Source organism: Schistocerca serialis, chromosome 9 (assembly GCF_023864345.2).
Source record: "Schistocerca serialis cubense isolate TAMUIC-IGC-003099 chromosome 9, iqSchSeri2.2, whole genome shotgun sequence".
Lineage (NCBI taxonomy): Eukaryota > Metazoa > Arthropoda > Insecta > Orthoptera > Acrididae > Schistocerca > Schistocerca serialis.
The window spans coordinates 44,210,670-44,233,237 of record NC_064646.1 but is presented as its reverse complement, the minus strand read 5'-3'; the positions used below and the strand labels follow the sequence as shown (position 1 = coordinate 44,233,237).

The 22,568-nt window shown below is 39.5% G+C and overlaps 1 protein-coding gene across 1 annotated transcript in view; it reads right to left on the bottom strand.

Annotated features, from left to right (window-relative positions):
• Window positions 1-274: 274 nt before the first annotated feature.
• LOC126419190 (neurogenic locus notch homolog protein 1-like) overlaps window positions 275-22,568 on the bottom strand; it is a 143,601-nt gene continuing 121,307 nt past the window's right edge. Inside the window, exon 8 of the mRNA XM_050086325.1 lies at window positions 275-1,453. Coding sequence (XP_049942282.1) covers window positions 1,089-1,453 — 365 coding nt within the window. The 3' untranslated portion in view covers window positions 275-1,088. The remainder of the gene's footprint in view (window positions 1,454-22,568) is intronic.

Genomic DNA, 22,568 nt, shown 5'->3' with positions numbered 1-22,568 from the left:
TCATATATTCTGCAGATGCAGCTCTATTATTTTGTACTTCTATGTCCATGCTTGTGCCGTAGGTGGTTCCAATGAACATAAAACATTGTTTGTATTCTTATAAGGATTGTTTGAAATATTTCATTCATCAATTAAAGAAGTGTTTCTCATGAGTAGATCTCTCTGTCCTTCAACATCTAGTTTAATTATCTTACATAAGATGTTACAGAGACGTTTTCATAGATATAAGGTTCATGGATATAATATTTTAACTGGAAGTTACATAACTATAATGTTTCATAATCTTATTTCAAGCTTTTATTTGCGATCTCTTGATTGTTATGATAAAGTGACAGCCAGGGTCATTTGCAACCTTGTGCTGTACTCTTGAAAGGGGATACATGTCTACAATGTAGTTAAAAAAATTAATAATACACTATTATGGTTGTGTTTATCTTTTATACTATGGAACATTACAAAGAGGTACAGAGACAAACACTATGCTTATTCTATAACACACAGATTATATACAGACAGCTGGAAATATCAACAATTCACATAAATGCACAAACACTATCATTAAATGTATGATGAGTGGGTTCCTGAAAAACAGCACAATTCAAGAGCCAGGTATTATTTTAAACAGATACCCAATTATAACTGTGTAGGCCTCCACAGCCAGAGTCAGTTAACATGGGACGTTTACTGGGTATGGTACCGCATCTTAATGTAAGAAACTGTTACTGATGAAACTGATATTTCAGCCACAGTAACCGTGACCAAAACGTGTTTCATCTGTAACACTTTCTTACAATATGATGTGGTACCATACCCATAAAACCTTTTCGTGAAATAGCAATTTGTTACTAACATTTCTTAGTGTGATACAGAACTCTTACCAAATCTGTGACTGTATCACTGAAAACACACCTACCAGTACAAACTGCTTGGTATAATTTCCACAAGTATATACATAAAGAACTGGAACTTTAGTTCAATTTCCAAACATAACTCGATGCTTAAAACTTTCTTAATATTCAATGTTATTATAGATACTTTCATTATTTGAGAAGATTAGGTACAAATAGAGAGAAAAAAAGAGTCTATGTTCATACAAAATATCTGCTCTGGTAGACTATCCTCTGTTGAGAATTTAATGGCTGGCAAGCAACAGAGGCGTCGCCTGTGTAGCCTGCAGGACAAGCACACAGGGGAATGTGGTTCCTGACGACACACTCTGCCAGTGCCCCACAGGCCCCTCGACATGGACTGCGGCAAGTGAAGGTGGACGCGTCGCACGAGAGATCGAGCCTGCACTCGTTGTCTGTGAGGCACTCTCCACGCTGACACTCCCGGAGTGCATTTCCGACGTAGCCGGCAGGGCAAGTGCAGACCGGCCGCCGCTTCCCCGTGTTGTCGAAGCCAGGCTGGCAGACGGCGTTCTTTCCGCACGGATTGGGATTGCAGTAATCATCTGTTGACAGTTGTCAGAATATCTGTGTAGATAATTAATTTGATTGGAAAATACAAACACTTTTGTGTTGTGTGTGTGTGTGTGTGTGTGTGTGTGTGTGTGTGTGTGTGTGTGTGTGTGCACGCAAAGTTATGTTATAAAAGTGATGTGTTTGTACCAGGTGTTATGAATGTGCACACAGCTTGTAGAGTTTATACTGTAAACAGGATTTATGATGTGCCAATCAATTCTCATATAACAACATACATAATACACAATGTAGGAAAAGACAGAATGCTACTTACTGTAAAGCAGACACATTAAGTTGCAGACAGGCACAATTAAAAGACACTTACGTAAAGCTTTCGGTCACATCCTTCATCGGCAAAAGAGAAGCACACACCCTTCGTACACATGAGCAAGCACACCTCCCGCAAACTCGACTGCCAGCTCCAGCACCTCGGGTCACATGTGCATGAAGTGCGCTTGCTCATTTGTATGAATGGAGTGTACTTCTCCTTTGCTAATGAAGTATGTAGTTGGAAGCTTTTTATAAGTGTCTTTTAATTATCCCTATCTGAAGCTTATCACGTCTTTTTTACAGTAAGTAGCGATTGGTGGGGAGACTTGCGTGCCTCAGCGATACAGATGGCCGTACCATAGGTGCAACCACAATGGAGGGGTATCTGTTGAGAGGCCAGACAAACATGTGGTTCCTGAAGAGGGGCAGCAGCCTTTTCAGTAGTTGCAGGGGCAACAGTCTGGATGATTGACTGATCTGGCCTTTTAACAATAACCAAAACGGCCTTGCTGTGCTGGTACTGCGAACGGCTGAAAGCAAGGGGAAACTACAGCCGTAATTTTCCCTGAGGACATGCAGCTTTACTGTATGATTAAATGATGATGGCGTCCTCTTGGGTAAAATATTCCGGAGGTAAAATAGTCCCCCATTCGGATCTCCGGGCGGGGACTACTCAAGAGGACGTCGTTATCAGGAGAAAGAAAACTGGCATTCTACGGATCGGAGCGTGGAATGTCAGATCCCTTAATCGGGCAGGTAGGTTAGAAAATTTAAAAAGGGAAATGGATAGGTTAAAGTTAGATATAGTGGGAACTAGTGAAGTTCGGTGGCAGAAGGAACAAGACTTTTTGTCAGGTGATTACAGGGTTATAAATACAAAATCAAATAGGGGTAATGCAGGAGTAGGTTTAATAATGAATAAAAAAATAGGGGTGCGGGTTAGCTACTACAAACAGCATAGTGAACGCATTATTGTGGCCAAGATAGACACAAAGCCCATGCCTACTACAGTAGTACAAGTTTATATGCTAACTAGCTCTGCAGATGATGAAGAAATTGATGAAATGTATGACGAGATAAAAGAAATTATTCAGGTAGTGAAGGGAGACGAAAATTTAATAGTCATGGGTGACTGGAATTCGTCAGTAGGAAAAGGGAGAGAAGGAAACATAGTAGGTGAATATGGATTGGGGGGAAAAAATGAAAGAGGAAGCCGCCTTGTAGAATTTTGCACAGAGCATAACTTAATCATAGCTAACACTTGGTTCAAGAATCATAAAAGAAGGTTGTATACCTGGAAGAATCCTGGAGATACTAAAAGGTATCAGATAGTATATATAATGGTAAGACAGAGATTTAGGAACCAGGTTTTAAATTGTAAGACATTTCCAGGGACAGATGTGGATTCTGACCACAATCTATTGGTTATGAACTGCAGATTGAAACTGAAGAAACCGCAAAAAGGTGGGAATTTAAGGAGATGGGACCTGGATAAACTGAAAGAACCAGAGGTTGTAGAGAGTTTCAGGGAGAGCATAAGGGAACAATTGACAGGAATGGGGGAAAGAAATACAATAGAAGAAGAATGGGTAGCTCTAAGGGATGAAGTAGTGAAGGCAGCAGAGGATCAAGTAGGTAAAAAGACGAGGGCTAATAGAAATCCTTGGGTAACAGAAGAAATATTGAATTTAACTGATGAAAGGAGAAAATATAAAAATGCAGTAAGTGAAACAGGCAAAAAGGAATACAAACGTCTCAAAAATGAGATCGACAGGAAGTGCAAATTGGCTAAGCAGGGATGGCTAGAGGACAAATGTAAGGATGTAGAGGCCTATCTCACTAGGGGTAAGATAGATACCGCCTACAGGAAAATTAAAGAGACCTTTGGAGAGAAGAGAACCACTTGTATGAATATCAAGAGCTCAGATGGCAACCCAGTTCTAAGCAAAGAAGGGAAGCAGAAAGGTGGAAGGAGTATATAGAGGGTTTATACAAGGGCGATGTACTTGAGGACAATATTATGGAAATGGAAGAGGATGTAGATGAAGATGAAATGGGAGATAAGATACTGCGTGAAGAGTTTGACAGAGCACTGAAAGACCTGAGTCGAAACAAGGCCCCTGGAGTAGACAACATTCCATTAGAACTACTGATGGCCTTGGGAGAGCCAGTTATGACAAAACTCTACCATCTGGTGAGCAAGATGTATGAGACAGGCGAAATACCCACAGACTTCAAGAAGAATACAATAATTCCAATCCCAAAGAAAGCAGGTGTTGACATATGTGAAAATTACCGAACTATCAGTTTAATAAGTCACAGCTGCAAAATACTAACACGAATTCTTTACAGACGAATGGAAAAACTAGTAGAAGCCAACCTCGGGGAAGATCAGTTTGGATTCCGTAGAAACACTGGAACACGTGAGGCAATACTGACCTTACGACTTATCTTAGAAGAAAGATTAAGGAAAGGCAAACCTACGTTTCTAGCATTTGTAGACTTAGAGAAAGCTTTTGACAATGTTGACTGGAATACTCTCTTTCAAATTCTAAAGGTGGCAGGGGTAAAATACAGGGAGCGAAAGGCTATTTACAATTTGTAATTTGAGGTTCGCCGATGACATTGTAATTCTGTCAGAGACAGCAAAGCACTTGGAAGAGCAGTTGAATGGAATGGACAGTGTCTTGAAAGGAGGATATAAGATGAACATCAACAGAAGCAAAACGAGGATAATGGAATGTAGTCAAATTAAATCGGGTGATGCTGAGGGGATTAGATTAGGAAATGAGACACTTAAAGTAGTAAAGGAGTTTTGCTATTTAGGGAGCAAAATAACTGATGATGGTCGAAGTAGAGAGGATATAAAATGTAGACTGGCAATGGCAAGGAAATCGTTTCTGAAGAAGAGAAATTTGTTAACATTGAGTATAGATTTAAGTGTCAGGAAGTCGTTTCTGAAAGTATTTGTATGGAGTGTAGCCATGTATGGAAGTGAAACATGGACGATAACCAGTTTGGACAAGAAGAGAATAGAAGCTTTCGAAATGTGGTGCTACAGAAGAATGCTGAAGATAAGGTGGGTAGATCACGTAACTAATGAGGAGGTATTGAATAGGATTGGGGAAAAGAGAGGTTTGTGGCACTACTTGACTAGAAGAAGGGATCGGTTGGTAGGACATGTTTTGAGGCATCAAGGGATCACAAATTTAGCATTGGAGGGCAGCGTGGAGGGTAAAAATCGTAGAGGGAGACCAAGAGATCAATACACTAAGCAGATTCAGAAGAATGTAGGTTGCAGTAGGTACTGGGAGATGAAGAAGCTTGCACAGGATAGAGTAGCATGGAGAGCTGCATCAAACCAGTCTCAGGACTGAAGACCACAACAACAACAACAGCGATCTGTCTTTTCCTACATTGTTGATACTCCTACCTGGAGTTTCTATTTTTTGAACATACATAGTGTCGCATTTTTAATTACACAGTACATATGCCCTCAATTGTCCTTCATATCCCTTGTCAGCTGTGAAAATGCAAACGTCAAAAAGCTTATCTGCTTAAAATTGTGAACCTTCATCAGGTTTGATTTTGACACAGAAGTGTAAAAAGTTCCTAAATTTAGGTACTGAGCTTCTCTGGTGGCTTTAATTGATATTAACAGCGTAACTGTATTTCTAAGTACAACAGATACTCATTTTCTATGTCTTAGAGATGATTCGGATCTGGAATGTGATTTTTCACTGAAAAAATAACCAATATCTTCCAGGCTAAAAAAAATAATTTATAACTGCGACTTTCCAGTTTCATTTGTGTAAAGAAGGACTTATTTACGGCTGTTTTACCAACATAAAGTAGATTAGATTAATTATTCATTCCATAGACCCATAAAAGAGGGAATCCTCCTGGGTGTGGAACATGTCAGATAAACACATTACAAAAATGTAATTAGAAAAACTTGAGTTTCATTAATTTTAATGATCCTCAGCCAATAAACAGTAAAATCATGTACATGAATTAAATTTAAACTTCTAATATTTACAGGTTTAATACTTACATCTCATCATCATCATCATCATCATTTAAGACTGATTATGCCTTTCAGCGTTCAGTCTGGAGCATAGTACCCCTTATAAAATTCCTCCATGATCCCCTATTCAGTGCTAACATTGGTGCCTCTTCTGATGTTAAGCCTATTACTTCAAAATCATTCTTAACCGAATCCAGGTACCTTCTCCTTGGTCTTCCCCAACTCCTCCTACCCTCTACTGCTGAATCCATGAGTCTCTTGGATAACCTTGCTTCTCCCATGCGTGTAACATGACCCCACCATCTAAGCCTGTTCGCCCTGACTGCTGAATCTATAGAGTTCATTCCCAGTTTTTCTTTGATTTCTTCATTGTGGACACCCTCCTGCCATTGTTCCCATCTACTAGTACCTGCAATCATCCTAGCTACTTTCATATCCGTAACCTCGACCTTGTTGATAAGGTAACCTGAATCCATCCAGCTTTCGCTCCCATACAACAAAGTTGGTCGAAAGATTGAAAAGTGCACAGATAACTTAGTCTTGGTACTGACTTCTTTCTTGCAGAAGAGAGTAGATCGTAGCTGAGCACTTACTGCATTAGCTTTGCTACACCTCGCTTCCAGTTCTTTCACTATGTTGCCATCCTGTGAGAATATGCATCCTAAGTACTTGAAACCATCCATCTCTTTCCCTAAGTACTTGAAACCATCCATCTCTTTCCCACTGACATTACTTTCGTTTTGGAGATCCTAATCTTCATACCATAGGCCTTACATTTCTGATCTAGCTCTGAAATATTACTTTGCAAACTTTCAATCGAATCTGCCATCACAACTAAGTCATCAGCATATGCAAGACTGCTTATTTTGTGTTCACATATCTTAATCTCACCCAGCCAGTCTATTGTTTTCAACAAATGATCCATAAATAATATGAACAACAGTGGAGACAGGTTGCAGCCTTGTCTTACCCCTGAAACTACTCTGAACCATGAACTCAATTTACCGTCAACTCTAACTGCTGCCTGACTATCCATGTAAAGACCTTTAATTGCTTGCAAAAGTTTGCCTCCTATTCCATAATCTCGTAGAACAGACAATAACTTCCTCCTAGGAACCCGGTCATATGCCTATTCTAGATCTATAAAGCATAGATACAATTCCCTGTTCCACTCATAGCACTTCTCCATTATTTGCCGTAAGCTAAAGATCTGGTCCTGACAACCTCTAAGAGGCCTAAACTCACACTGATTTTCATCCAATTGGGCCTCAACTAATACTCGCACTTTCCTTTCAACAATACCTGAGAAGATTTTACCCATAATGCTGATTAAAGAAATACCTCTGTAGTTGTTACAATCTTTTCTGTTTCCATGTTTAAAGATTGGTGTGATTACTGCTTTTGTCCAGTCTGATGGAACCTGTCCCGACTCCCAGGCCATTTCAATTATCCTGCGTAGCCATTTAAGACCTGACATTCACTGTATTTGATGAGTTCCGACTTAATTTCATCCACCCCAGCTGCTTTATTGCACTGCAATCTATTGACCATTTTCTCCACTTCCTCAAATGTGATCCTATTTCCATCATCATTCTTATCCCATTGTACCTCGAAATCTGAAACATTACTGATCGTATTTTCACCTACATTGAGCAACTCTTCAAAATATTCCCTCCATCTGGCCAAGCAATCCACAGGATTCACCAGCAGTTTTCCTGACCTGTCCAAAATACTTGTCATTTCCTTCTTACCTCCCTTTCGAAGACTGCTAATTACACTCTAGAATGGTTTTCCAGCAGCTTGACCCAAAATCTCCAACCTGTTTCCAAAGTCTTCCCAAGATTTCTTCTTGGATGCTGCAATTATCTGTTTGGCTTTGTTTCGCGTTTTTACCAGGTGCTCGAGAGAGACCTTGGAACAGTTACTGAAATGCAACCTGGTCATCGTTTTGTAATCCATTTTTGCAGAGATTCAAGTGAAATCATTCCATCTGCTTTCATTAAATCCATCATTCAGACATTTGCTAGTTTCTTGGCTATTACAACCATAGAAATATAATAATGGAAAATCAATATTGAAATACGGATATTGAAAGGAGTAAAGGTAACAATGTTCAGTTGAAGCACTAAGTGGTCAATGGGTGCACAGACAAACTGAATGAAAACATTTCTAAGATTTTGGATGACACCTTTCTTCAGAGATAGCAAATACAGAAAATGTGTGCAGTTACGTCGCCCCAGAAAACTACATTGTACTGGTGCTGCAGCTTGACAGAACGAAATGAACAATTTGTGGTCAAGCAATGACGTGTGCTCACCCTGCATACAGGTGTGAAGTTGTCGTAGATTGTAATTAACTTACCATGACAAAGCTGGACTACATATGGAAGCTGCACTTCCTATAATCTTGTATTGACAGTAAACTTGTATTTGGGTGAAACTGCACACCCGCCTTGCTTTAGATTTCCATCATTTTCTTAAATAGTTCCATCAAAATCTGAGGTTGCTACTTGAAGAGGCCAGAGCATATTTCTTTCCCCATTCCAGGCTTTTGCTCGCCTCTGAACTATAATCCTATATTTCTTCTTGCTTTATGAATGACAAAATATAAACATAAACATTGAGGAACAGCAGTTTTCATACATGTGCTCGACTTGCTGAAAGATTCATCAGGACTACAGCTTTTGAACACAAAGCAAGGTAGGCAAATTTTGGGAATGGTAATAGATTAAAACTGTAATAATTGCTTCTCAGATTGACTTTATCTGAAATACAGAGTAATTTCCAAAAGGAACCCAGCAAAATGATGAGGGAGTGGGTTTTGTGTTTTTGTGAAAATGATGTGCTACAAGGAAAACAGAGCAATATGCAACCAGATCACTTTCTTCAGACACTGAAATAACATCCAGTAATCTTTTACCACACGAAAAAAGTGGTGTGTTACATTCTACCTCGAGAGGCAATCTATCGCTTAATGCAGTGAGAAATGTCGCTCTCCTAGCAGAGTATTGTGTAGCACTGGAGCTTGAAAGGCAGACTAAACTCAAAGAACTTCATGTTTTACACAAAATCTTTCACGGAAAAGGGGATCGTCAGACAAGTTCATGGAGAAGTAGTAAGTGCCCCAGGATTTTATGGTAAGGCTGTATATGTTTCATTCCAAGGGTCACTTCTCGGGCAGGGCTGTTGCATTTTAATAAAATACCTACCACTACATGAACGGTGTCAGCTTTTGATTGTTACTGGATCTGTGGACAGAGGTATATTTGATACTTCATTTCTACAGACAATGAGGCAGTTTGGCACTTGATGGCGGAAAGTAATTAAAATTCTATTGCTTAATGTATAAAGATAAGAAGCTTTTCCCAAGTATGTTTCATAGTGTCGTTTTTACCAGGTGCTTGAGACAGACCTTGGAACAGTTACTGAAATGCAACCCGGTCAGCGTTTTGTAATCCATTTTTGCAGAGATTCAAGTGAAATCATTCCATTCCCCACAGCCTAATCTGCTTTTAAATGACTGTATGAGTTTTTTACTGCCAAGAAAAATGCCCTACAAAATTAAAAAAAGAATAGGATAGCAACTAACTATCAAACTTGCAATTATGGGTAGTTGGTACGTCTTAAACATTGACAGTGAATAAGGCTGTATTTATCCGAGACAGAAGGGCAGCATTCAGTATGGTGGTTTAAATCCCTGTCTAGCCATCCATATTCATTTTCTCCATGATTTCCCCAAATTGCTTCATGTAAATCCTGGAAAAAGCACAGCCAATTACCTATCCAGTCCACGTGTAATTCAAACTACAATGACTATCCTGTCAATGGGATATTAAACTCTAATCTTCCTTTTTTCTTCCAGAAGGCAATCTCGCAGACATCAAGCTCCACAATGTGGTAGCGACTGCACGAGGTGTGACTGTGGCAGGCCATCTGAATTACGATACATGAAAGTGAAGGTTAGTTTGTATTAATCGTTTGTTCAAGTCTACATTTCACTGTTAACTATTTTATGGACATAAATAAACATTTAAACTTCACCTGGCCTAAAAAGTGTAGCTGCCAGTGTACTTTTGTCTTAAGGCAGTTTTTGATATTTTGTTGCTAGATAGAGAAGTGGCTTGAAAAAGTACTGTAAAGCATCCTACTACAGAACTTCACTCTTCTGTTTCTAATTCAACAACTAGCTGTTTTGCTAAGGATAATTATGGTAATAATGAGAGTGATACCAATGTAATCAGTTTTACAGAAGGTAAGTTATTTAACACTTGTATGATAATCGAGCCAGAGTAGTTACTAAAATAATTTAGGAAGTATGATGAAACTTATACAGAGTGAATACTAATAAAAATGACAAAATGCAAGGAAGTATTCCTGACTGGAACACACGTCAGGAAATGGACAGTACAGAGATGTATCACATTCACATCACAACAGATGTTCAAATGGCCTCCATTGAATGCAATGTCATGCAGGATACACATAATTGTACTTTGGCTTACACCATGTTAGCAGGCCACTTGCCCGGAGCTGGTACTAGGGTTCATCTCAATATAATCTGTAGACCCCGGTCCTCCATATCTGGTGTATGCACAATCCGCCACCTACCTACCCGTTCATCTGTCTGACACGACCACGATCACACAAACGCCCAAAAAGGGCTCAAAATGTCGTGTGATGTGGTTGGTGTCTGTGATGGTACTTGTTTTGGTATAGCCATGCTGCCTCTTAATCGTTTCCATCTGCTTGGCCATACAGAAACACCTTCTCTACTTGTTCCCAACATAAATACCGTATCATTCTCTGTTTACAGTAAGCTGCACCAATCACACAGCCTGCAACACACAAGGAATGCAAGGCACGTGGGTAGAGGAACTGACACTCCTCAGTGCCCTCAACCATAGCAATGATGCGCTTCCAGACACATGTTTACAGGATCTTTTCTCCTCCATTTCCAGTCAGGAATCTGCCCCTGCAGTTTGTTGGTTTTATTAATGTTCACCCAGAATATCTTTATGATTCATGAAAAGCAATGATAGTCCTCAGTGTGTTATGTGCAACAAAGTTCTCCCATGTAACTCTATCGCTCCAGCAAAACTGCATTGTCATTTGGATCTCTTTGTGGTGAGCTACTTTTTTTTATTTTATTATTATTTTTTTAATTTAAAAAGTAAATTACTTTTCGAATGTGTGATATACTCTTGCCAGAAATATGTTTATGGTTCAGGATGTGTGGATGGATATGTGTGTGTGTGCGAGTGTATACCCGTCCTTTTTTCCCCTTAAGGTAAGTCTTTCCGCTCCCAGGATTGGAATGACTCCTTACCCTCTCCCTTAAAACCCATGGGTCGCTTAGAGGAAGCCTTCTTGGTTACCCAGGCCTGCCAACCCAAAGTTTGGTATAGATTTATTAATGACATCTTCATGATCTGGACTCACAGTGAAGAAGAACTCCAGAATTTCCTCTCCAACCTCAACTCCTTTGGTTCCATCAGATTCACCTGGTCCTACTCCAAATCCCATGCCACTTTCCTTGATGTTGACCTCCACCTGTCCAATGGCCAGCTTCACACGTCCATCCACATCAAACCCACCAACAAGCAGCAGTACCTCCATTATGACAGCTGCCACCCATTCCACATCAAACGGTCCCTTCCCTACAGCCTAGGTCTTTGTGGCAAACGAATCTGCTCCAGTCCGGAATCCCTGAACCATTACACCAACAACCTGACAACAGCTTTCGCATCCCGCAACTACCCTCCCGACCTGGTACAGAAGCAAATAACCAGAGCCACTTCCTCATCCTCTCAAACCCAGAACCTCCCACAGAAGAACCACAAAAGTGCCCCACTTGTGACAGGATACTTTCCGGGACTGGATCAGACTCTGAATGTGGCTCTCCAGCAGGGATACGACTTCCTCAAATCCTGCCCTGAAATGAGATCCATCCTTCATGAAATCCTCCCTACTCCACCAAGAGTGTCTTTCTGCCGTCCACCTAACCTTCGTAACCTGTTAGTTCATCCCTATGAAATCCCCAAACCACCTTCCCTACCCTCTGGCTCCTACCCTTGTAACCGCCCCGGTGTAAAACCTGTCCCATGCACTCTCCCACCACCACCTACTCCAGTCCTGTAACCCGGAAGGTGTACACGATCAAAGGCAGAGCCACGTGTGAAAGCACCCACGTGATCCACCAACTGACCTGCCTACACTGTGACACATTCTATGTGGGAATGACAGCAACAAACTGTCCAATCGCATGAATGGACACAGGCAGACAGTGTTTGCTGGTAATGAGGATCACGCTGTGGCTAAACATGCCTTGGTGCACGGCCAGCACATCTTGGCACAGTGTTACACCGTCCGGGTTATCTGGATACTTCCCACTAACACCAACCTATCCGAACTCCGGAGATGGAAACTTGCTCTTCAATATATCCTCTCTTCCCGTTATCCACCAGGCCTCAATCTCCGCTAATTGCAAGTTGCCGCCACTCATACCTCACCTGTCATTCAACAACATCTTTGCCTCTGCACTTCCGCCTCGACTGACATCTCTGCCCAAACTCTTTGCCTCTGTATATGTCTGCTTGTGTCTGTATATGTGTGGATGGATATGTATGTGTGTGCGAGTGTATACCTGTCTTTTTTTCCCCCTAAGGTAAGTCTTTCCGCTCCCGGGATTGGAATGACTCCTTACCCTCTCCCTTAAAACCCACTTCCTTTCGTCTTTCCCTCTCCTTCCCTCTTTCCTGATGAGGCAACAGTTTGTTGCGAAAGCTTGAATTTTGTGTGTATGTTTGTGTTTGTTTGTGTGTCTATCGACCTGCCAGCGCTTCCATCTTTGTTTTTTTATATATATATGGATGCTGTAACGAGTGTATACCCGTCCTTTTTCCCCCCTAAGGTAAGTCTTTCTGCTCCTGGGGTTGGGATGACTCCTTATCCTCTCCCTTAAAACCCACATCCTTTCACCTTTCCCTCTCCTTTCCTCTTCCTGATGAAGCAACCTTGGGTTGCGAAAGCTTGAAATTTGTGTGTGTGTGTTTGTGTGTTTTTTATTGTGCCTATCTACCAGCGCTTTCTCGTTTGGTAAGTCACAGCATCTTTGTTTTTTATATATACCTATACACCACCTGAAGCTGTTTAAATAGCCAGATATCAAATACCTTAGTGGAGCATGCTTAGCTGCAGAAAATTTTATTACAACTTCTGCAACTGAGATGGTAAAATGTTAGGTGAAAAATCAGCATCAGAAACATTCAAGATATCACTACTGCATGACATGCTAATTTAGTGCATCAAATGTTTAGCAACCAATATAAAATATGATCTTATTCTTACCTCAAATCACACGAATTTTCGTTACAAATGGATGAATCTAAGAATGTAGCTCGATTCATGCTATTAACTGCAACAGGTATCTTTATGAAAACAAATCACTGGAGAATCTTCTTTCATTTCAATATCTACTAGCATCCCCTACAGGATTAGAAACATTTTGTCTCCTGAATTCTTTTCTCAAAGAGAATATAAATTATAATGGGGAAACTGCATTCAGATCTGTAGCGAGGAGCATGACCTATGCTCCAGCAAGTTTGGTTGTTTTCCAACAATGAAATGCTATCTAGAATAGGAATGGGTTGAAATAGGTGGGACTTAATGTAGAATTTATACAGACCCTGAAAGGTATGAATGGAGCTTTTAATCAGTGGTTTGAAAATGAACAGGACATTAAATATCAAAATGAATTATCGGTTAAAAACCCATTTATTCTCAAAACATGATATTCGGCAAGGTCAGTAGATGAATACAACAATTTTATTAAGCTGACATCTGATTGACATTCGAAGAAAAATTAAAATCAATACCGCTAGCAGAATTCTGATGCAGTTTACGAGAGGAATATACGCAAGGCAAAGATGGCACTTTCGCCAATGCTCTCACCAATTGAGAATGTTTGGAGCAGTATGGGCAGGGCTCTCCAAGCAACTTGGGATTTTGGCAATCTAATGCACCACTTGGGCAGAATTTTGCATGATATCCTTCAGGAGGACATCTGATAACTTTGACAATCAATGCCAAGCTGAATAACTGCTTGCATAAGGGACAGAGATGGACCAACACATTCCTAACTTGCTTAGTTTGTGAAGCTCTTTCTAAATCATCCAATTTTTCCAAACTGTAATAATTTGTTTGCCTCTACATACAAATCTTGTCTACCTATTTCCATTCTCACCCTATGTGTCAACAAAAAATAAATACCACAGCAGACTTGTCGAACCTGCCACAAGAATTCAACTTTTTTCCTCAAAGCCTGATATTGTGTGTATCTATGAAAACAAGAACAAGTACCTCTTGACCCATTAAAATTAAAATTTAAAGTTCTCATTGGTTATGTTATTTTAAAAATTTTGGATTGATTTTGAGATTACTTTTGAAGCAAATAAACAGTATCTGAAATAAGTGTCATTTTTGTTTCAAATAATCCATTGAGAGAATGTTGCATCAAAAACACACAGTGCAGAAAGAGACCAGGGGTTAAGAGCACACGTTCAGAAGTGCTGCACGGCAAAGTACCTTGATAGGACACAGGACACTGTGGTCATGACCACTTAAGCTACATTAATAAGTATCAAACTACATCCATCTTCATACAACAAAATAAAAAAAATGGAAAATAAGCAATAGCATAACAAAAAAGGTGACAAAAAGCCAAAATGGAAAGAGCTGCTTACTTGAAACTAGCCTGAAGAGCAATTCCTAATGTGCATCTCTCCAAGATGTCCTCACTCATTTGTAAGGTTTACCTATTTGCTAATTCTTTAGTAGGTAAGTCTATTTTAAGTAAGAAAGCATTTTTTGAAGGCTGTACCTTAAATGTGTGCATATTTTTGTGTTATTAACAGTACACTTTCTGTTGCAAACTTAAAGCACAGCAGATTCCATGTTTGTTTTCTACTTATATTCAAAGTAAAAACAGAAATTAATGTCCCTTTGACAATGAGGTCATTTATGATTAAGCAAATAATGAAATAGAACAAGAATGAAGAAAACAATTAACCATGTCATTTTCCAAAGGAACGATCTCTTCATTTGCTTAACTGACTAAAATGTAAATCATGACTGTCAGATGGAGATTTGAACTGCAATGCGCTCGAATGAGAGCCCAGGGAGAGGCTCAGTTAGAATTACAGTGCCACCTATTCAGTACTTTTTCCATGTCCATGTAGCAGAATATAACACAATAGGACTGAAGCAACAAGTGGATGATATTGGGTTTAAGTCATCATCTGACAAACCTGACTGTCTTCTTTTCAACTGTTTCCAGGGCCACATACTTAGTGAGAGGGTTGTCTGAGTGCCACATCTGATGAACTTTGAGAACTTGGCCCATAATCTACTTGAGAACTTTATATACCACAATCGCAATGCATGAGTAGGATACTAAATCTGTATACAACAATTCTACAGAAACCTTATGTGATCAATGGAAAGGACATTGATTCAGCCTGTGTTATGTTAGGGTTTTTACTTCTTCGTGTGACTAGAGCCTCCTGTCGGGTAGGCTATTCGCCGGGTGCAAGTCTTTCGATTTGACGCCACTTCAGCGACATGCGTGTCGATGGGGATGAAATGATGATGGTTAGGACAACACAACACCCAGTCCCTGAGCAGAGAAAATTTCTGACCCAGCCGAGAATTGAACCCGGGCTCTTAGGATTGACATTCTGTCACTCTGACCACTCAGCTACTGGGGGCGGACTAAGTTAGGGTGAAAATTATGTATTATTTGGCCAAATAATACAGCACACAGAAATTTAGGGAACACATTGAGATGATATTGTAACCGGGGTAGCTCGTATTGAACATTTCACAATGTAATGTACGGCTTCACTTAACACCAATGTCGATGGGATGAGTACGGATTCAGTGAAAGGAAGAAAGCTTTGAGAGCCTCTTTTTTTCCACTCTGTAGTGGAATGTGCTGGCCTCGCAACTGTGATCTTCATTTGCTTAAGCAAGACAATCCTACTTTTCTATTTCACTTCCAAAGCAAGAACAGAGGTTAATGTCCCTTTGACAGTGAAGTTATTACGGAATAACTAGCCCTACTCATTTCAAATGCAGATGACTGGCACCAGGACAACATAGCTAACAATTACAATAACTGCAATCACATGATCAAATTTCAAACAGATTCAACACAGTTATCCACAATATCCAACGACAACCAACAGAACTCTGAAATGTCAGATATTCTCTTATGACATCATGGAGTCAAAATATTAGTAGAAGCAACTACTGACTCAAACAGTACTAAGAATGCTGTGTCTCTGAAACAGTATATGAGATTAATGTGCATTTAGCTCTTAACATTATAGTTTCAGTGAAAAGAAAACATTGCACTGAAGCTAACTGGACAAAGAGAAAAAATAAATGACACTGGAAATTGCCAGTGTAATACAAAGAGTGCAAAGTGTAGAGCTAACATCTTGCCATACAGTGGAGGTGTCAACTGGTTGACAGGTGGATAAAAAAAGTGAAAATGTACCTGAATTTTTAGGTTGGGTCCTCGTTCAGTGCACGCAAACTCCCCACCTCTAAACTGTGTCGGCACTGTAGTCCATCTGGGATCAGGCTTGTGTCGGATGGAATGCGGGTGAAAGTAAAAAAGAGGGAGGGGCAAGAGGAAGGTGACCGTTGGCTGTGGGGGGGAGGGGGGGTGCTGCGGTGGCGACGAGCCCACATGCTAGGAATGTGGTGCGACACAGCACGGCATGGCACTGCGCTGTGGACTCACTCCAGTATGGAGTGGGGGAGTTGCACGTGGTGCACAGCGAAGTGTCCGAATCGGTCCAGTTGCGATGGGGGAGTGGTAGACGTGGAAGAGACAATGAGGAACAAAGAGGGAACACGTAGAGTGATGGGGAGAAATGGAAGGGGAGGGGACAGAACGTGCAGGTGTGGCGCAAAGTATAGCACTCGCTGAAGCCACAAGAACAGGGGGACCGGAGGACATGTCACCGATACGATTCTCGTCTACGTACATCTGAGAAACAGGTACCAGGATCTAGTACACTGATGGGAAGTTGCCACTGAAGTCGAAGATACTGTGCCCAGCAGTGCATTATACTGCTGAATGCTTGACCTCAGTCTTGGCCCCATTTGCTCGTGTGAGAGACTCTCTCTTTAGTAAGGCCCTAATGAAAATATGTACAATATATATAAATGTTTTCCACTCTCGAATTTTTAGAGGTAAATGAGTACAGTAAAACTTTTATAAGCTGGTGGGGTGCACTGCAATGTGAAATGCTAGTTTGTGCACTGTGCATCACCATCATGCATAAATTAATAACTTTTCTTTGGACCAATACCTGTGTATTCCGAAGGTATTGCAGTCTGAGTCTGATTACTTACTGGCGACCTGTGGGCAAAGGTACTTATACAACACTATGTCATTAAGTTATATATGTTACTTATATTTGAACACTAATGCAGATGATGAGACCAGTGTATAATAAAAATTTAAATAACGTTTCTATACTTGTGAATTATTTTACACCACACAGTTTACATGGACTCAAAATCTGAATGTCAAATTGGCAGAAATCAATTTCTTCACTTTTGTTTACACCTTCAGACTAAATTTGAATTCTTTCATCCAATTAACCTGAATGAAATATTAAATATGTAGAATACAAGCAGTCTGACAATTGATGAGCATGCTGCTGTATTATTTGTGTAAGGTCTGTGTCATGGTGTCTATCCTGCGATAATTGTTTACTTTGTATCTCATTATCATAGTTCATATCTGTATGGACTGGGAGCTAGTAAATTATGTAATCCATCACGAACGAATCGTGTAGATAAGAAAACTTCCTATTCCTTGCCATCATTTCAATAAGGTCTTCCCAGTAAAATGAGTTAAAATACAGCATTCAACCAGGAAAACTGATAACATGGATCAAAAGGGTATGAGAATGGCATGCAAGACTAAGAGGTCACTCTATGTGCAAATTATAAAAACACAGTATCCAAATTTACAAAGTTATTCCAAACTGTACAAGAAGGTCCTTTGTAAAATAATATCTAATGCAAAACAGCTAGCAGACGAAGGCTACATAAACAATTCTAATGACAAATGTAAAGCCATGTGGGATATTATCAACAAGCTGATGTCACAAAGAATCATAGTGGCCAAAACATAATAGACACCAAATGCATTTGTTATACATTTAATAAATGTTTTGCTGAAATAGCTAGCGGTGTTTCAGTTGGTCACTCTCCACCAACAAAATCGTTCCCTCCAAAGTGTATAAAATATGACAAATAACTTTTTCTTATGTCTACAACTTTGAAGAATATTCTCCTAATTAATAAAAATATGAAAAAGTCTCTCTCATCTGGCCTTGATAGTTTACCCAGCTATGTATGTAGACAGATTGATAATGAGACAGTAACGCCTCTTTGCAAAATAATCAACTATTCATTTGGTACTGGTATTTTCCCTCAACCACTCAAAATCTTTATGATCCCCTCAAGAAGGAGGACAAGCTCAAGGTCAACAACTACCAATATATAAACTTCTTCTCAACAGTATCCAAAACAACAGGAATCATTGTGTACACTAAAGTAAATCATCAATTAGGCTCTCTTTTGATTTACTGATCAGATAATACAGGTATTTAAGGAAAAACACTATGCTTTTCGACTTTTTATTGATCTTATAAAGGCATTTCATTGAGTCGATCACACACTGCTGCCATGCAAACTGAATGCTTACGGTATAGGAGTCTGTAATGAAAGGTTTCAGTCTCGTCTATCAAACAGCAGAAACAACAACACATGACGGAAGAACAATCTGTTCAGATTTAATATCACAATATTATGAAAAGAAAAGTTGCTACTCCCCATGTAATGGAGATGCTGAGTCGCAGATAGGCACAACAAAAAGTCTCCCACAATTAAAGCTTTCAGCCTTTGTCCTTCATCAACAATAGACCACACACACACACACACAAACACACAAACGCAACTCGCGCACACGACTAGTGTGCGGGAGTTGCGTTTGCATGAGTGTGTGTGTGTGTGTGTGTGTGTGTGTGTGTGTGTGTGTGTGTGTGTGTGTGTGTGTGTGTCTATTGTTGATGAAGGACAATGGCCGAAAGCTTTAATTGTGGGAGTCTTTTTGTTGTGCCTGTCTGCGACTCAGCATCTCCACTACATGGGGAGTAGCAACTTTCCCTTTCATAATATTATTACATTCCATCCTGGATTTTCCATTGTTTGACAGACATAATATCAGTCACTCAGGGCTCAATTTTAGTCCCCCTCCTCTTCCTTCTCTTTATTACTGACCCCCACGAACACCTACCTACCCTCAACAGTATCTTTGTTATTTGCTGATTCTACAAGCCTCCTCCCTTGTAAAATTACTCCACAGTAGATGACAGCTGACTTGGCTGTGAAAGGCTGTATGATAACAACCTCTTTCTTAATATGAATAAAACAGACTGTATGACCTTCTGCTCATCAAAGCACCATACAATGCATATAGAAACGATAGCTATAGTAGAGAAATGTGTTGAACAGGTCAGTGATACTAAATTCCTGGGGTTCTGGATAGACAACACTCTACAAAGGAATGTTGGAGTGAGTTCTCAGCCTAAGGAGCGATTTGAATAGCTTTAAAACCATATACTTTGCTGTAGTTAACTCAGTCATCTCATGTGGCATTCCTTTCTAGGGTAAATACACAAGAAAATATTTGTTAGGCGAAAATAAAGTGTCTAGCTTGCAATATGACTGTCAACATATACACCTACCCACCCAATCTTTAAAGAACTGGGAATATTACCTGTCCTATGCAGAAACATCTTAGAGACTCTCACTTTTGTAAATACTAATTTCCATCTCTTTGAAACAAATAATGATATGAATTTGGCGATGGTAACATTCATCTGACAAAGTAATAAAAACTCTTTCAGGAAGACTATTACAGTACAATGCTCCAGCATTGTTTTTATTCTGTTTCTGAATTTCAAGAGACCAATTTTTGTAACATACAAATTTAATTTTATCCAAGTGTATTAATCTTGCATGTTATGGTAGTTAAATGATAATTATTCTTATTTAAACATACAGAGTGCTGTTTAAAAACTACTGTTATATATGACACACACACACACACACACACACACACACACACACACACACTGTCCTTTACTCCACGTGTATATTTAAAAACCAATGTACCATATGGTTTATGCTCCTTCAATAGCCATAGCTTGTATCCCATATCGTGAACATGATTTTGTGGATAAATAAATAAAATTTTAGGTCATACGATCATGTTACATTAATGTTAAATTTTTGTCTTCACTGAAAAGATGTGAAAGTTCTGCTTACTAACGTGAAATTTGCTGTCACACACACTGTTCTCCTAGTACACATGTTAATGCTTACACCTACAGCCTTTATTATAGGCAGATCTCCAGTTGCTGTTGGAGTGATGTGAAAACCAGCATTGACAACTGTTAGTTTTCTCCAGCACAGATGATGTGGTCTGCAAAGAACCACAAGTTGTGTGCTGCTTTTGCCACAGTGAAAGAGCTTCGATACAAGTTAAATGGATGTCAGTTCATGTTCCTCATAGATCATATACTAATTACTCAAGCTTTCCACAGAAAAAAAAACTGATAATCCAACAGTAACCCAATTGTGTTACTTAGATACACTGATGTAGAGCAAAATGCACCAGTAGATGTACTACCTTGAAATGACACTTTTCAAATGCTGCACTTAGTAGTACTCAGATGCTGAGTCACAGAAAGGAACAACAAAGAGACAGTCATAAAATTAGCTTTCAGCCAACGAGGCCTTTGTCAAAAATAGAAACACACACACACACACACACACACACACTCATGGAAACGCAACTCACACACACAATGATAGTCCCTGGTGGCTGGAGCTATATTGTTACATTCTATCCTGGATTTTCCGTTGTTTGATTTTGCCATGAGATGAGTTAAATTGTTTTATCATGTCAAGTCTGGTATACAGCTTCTACACTTCACACTGTCAAGCTCCAAAGAACACTAAACTCTCGCTAATACGGTCCTCTGTAGTCTGGCCTCTCCGTAATCCGGCACATTTCCAGCTCCTTGTCGTTCAACCTGAAATGACGCCTACAATAATGAAATTTCATCTGCAACAACGTTGTTAGTTAATCATAATGTTCAGTATTCCAGTACACTCTAAAATTGTGGCTTTCATTGTGGATCACTATCATGGCACCTAAAGGGAAACGCGTTATGCTAAACCTCAAGCAGAAACTCGAAATTAGATATAAACTGAACTGAGGTTAATCCATGAAAAGCACCAGTTTGCTTTTGTTCTACAGTATTACTTTTATGGTGTTAACCAGTTTTCGGCTTACAAGGCCCTCTTCAGACATTTACTGAGTATTTTCACAAAGAAGTTACAATGTTTGTAAACAACATTGGAAGAGAAGTTACATGTCTAGACTGAAGCAGAAGACGTGCAGTAAGTAACATCTTTGACAGTGTGGTGGTACTGCACTGAAAAAGCAAAAAATTGAACAGAAAATAAATAAAAATGGATTAGACAAGAAAAAACTTTAACACAAAATAGGGACAGTATTCCTACATAACTGTTTCTATTAATAAACAAAAATAATAAAATAAAATAAAATTCATGCTTGACAAGGCTACTTCTGGAGGTATAAAACATGGAGAGTGATACACAAACCAATTAAAAGAAGAAACAATTAATCAATGTAACTACGGAATACATAAGGAATTTAAGCAATATCAATAAGATAAACAGAAATAAATAAATAAATTCAGGAAAATGGAGGAGTTTGAGGGAACATACAGTAAATGCAATCTTTGAGAGTGTGGTGGTACTGCACTTTTAAAAGGTAAAAAGGCTGAACAATACACAAATACAAAAGAAGCAAACAGAAAAAACATCAACATTATATTCAAAACTGTGGCTATGTAACAGTTTGCATTAAATAAATGAACCGAGCAAAATATAACCAATATTTGATGAGACAACTACAAGAGGTATCAAACATGACAGTAATATAAGTGCCAGTTAAAAGAAAGCCTTAACAATTGAAACTACAGTCTATAAGGAATACACACACAACTTCAATAAAACAGAAGAACTTAATGAATACAGGAAAATGGAAATATGTAGGAACAGAGAGTGTGGCAAGTAATAGACAACATAAATGATTATATGAAGTTTATGAGAGGGGGAAGTGTTGAGCTGTGTCTGCTCATTTAGGATTAGATGTGTACTGTGGGCTAGATGTTTGTTAATTTCCAGGGCTTCCAGCAGATTGAGTTTATGGGACACTGGCTGTTAGTTATGAACCTCACTCAGTACATGTTCAGCAAATGCAGTCAGAATTCTGCAACATCCAGCTGTGTTCATGTTTAGCCAGCCTAGTTGTTTTGTCTCTGCCTGGCTGACCAATGTAAACTTGTCACAATCAGAACAGGTAATTTTGTATACCCGACTTTGGCTAATAACTGGATTTTATCTTTGCTATTGAAAATACAGTGGGCTGTTGTGTTCTTAACATAGGAGGAAAGCCTATACTTGCAGGCTTTCAGTGCTTTGGCTACAATCTGTGACACCTCTCCTAGATATGGTAGTGCACACCATTTCTTGCAGATGAGGATGAGGAAGCAGATGGGGCATAGAGGAGGGGCATAAATTTCTGTTTTTGTTTCCTGTGCAAGATGTGGCCAATAAGCCATTGGC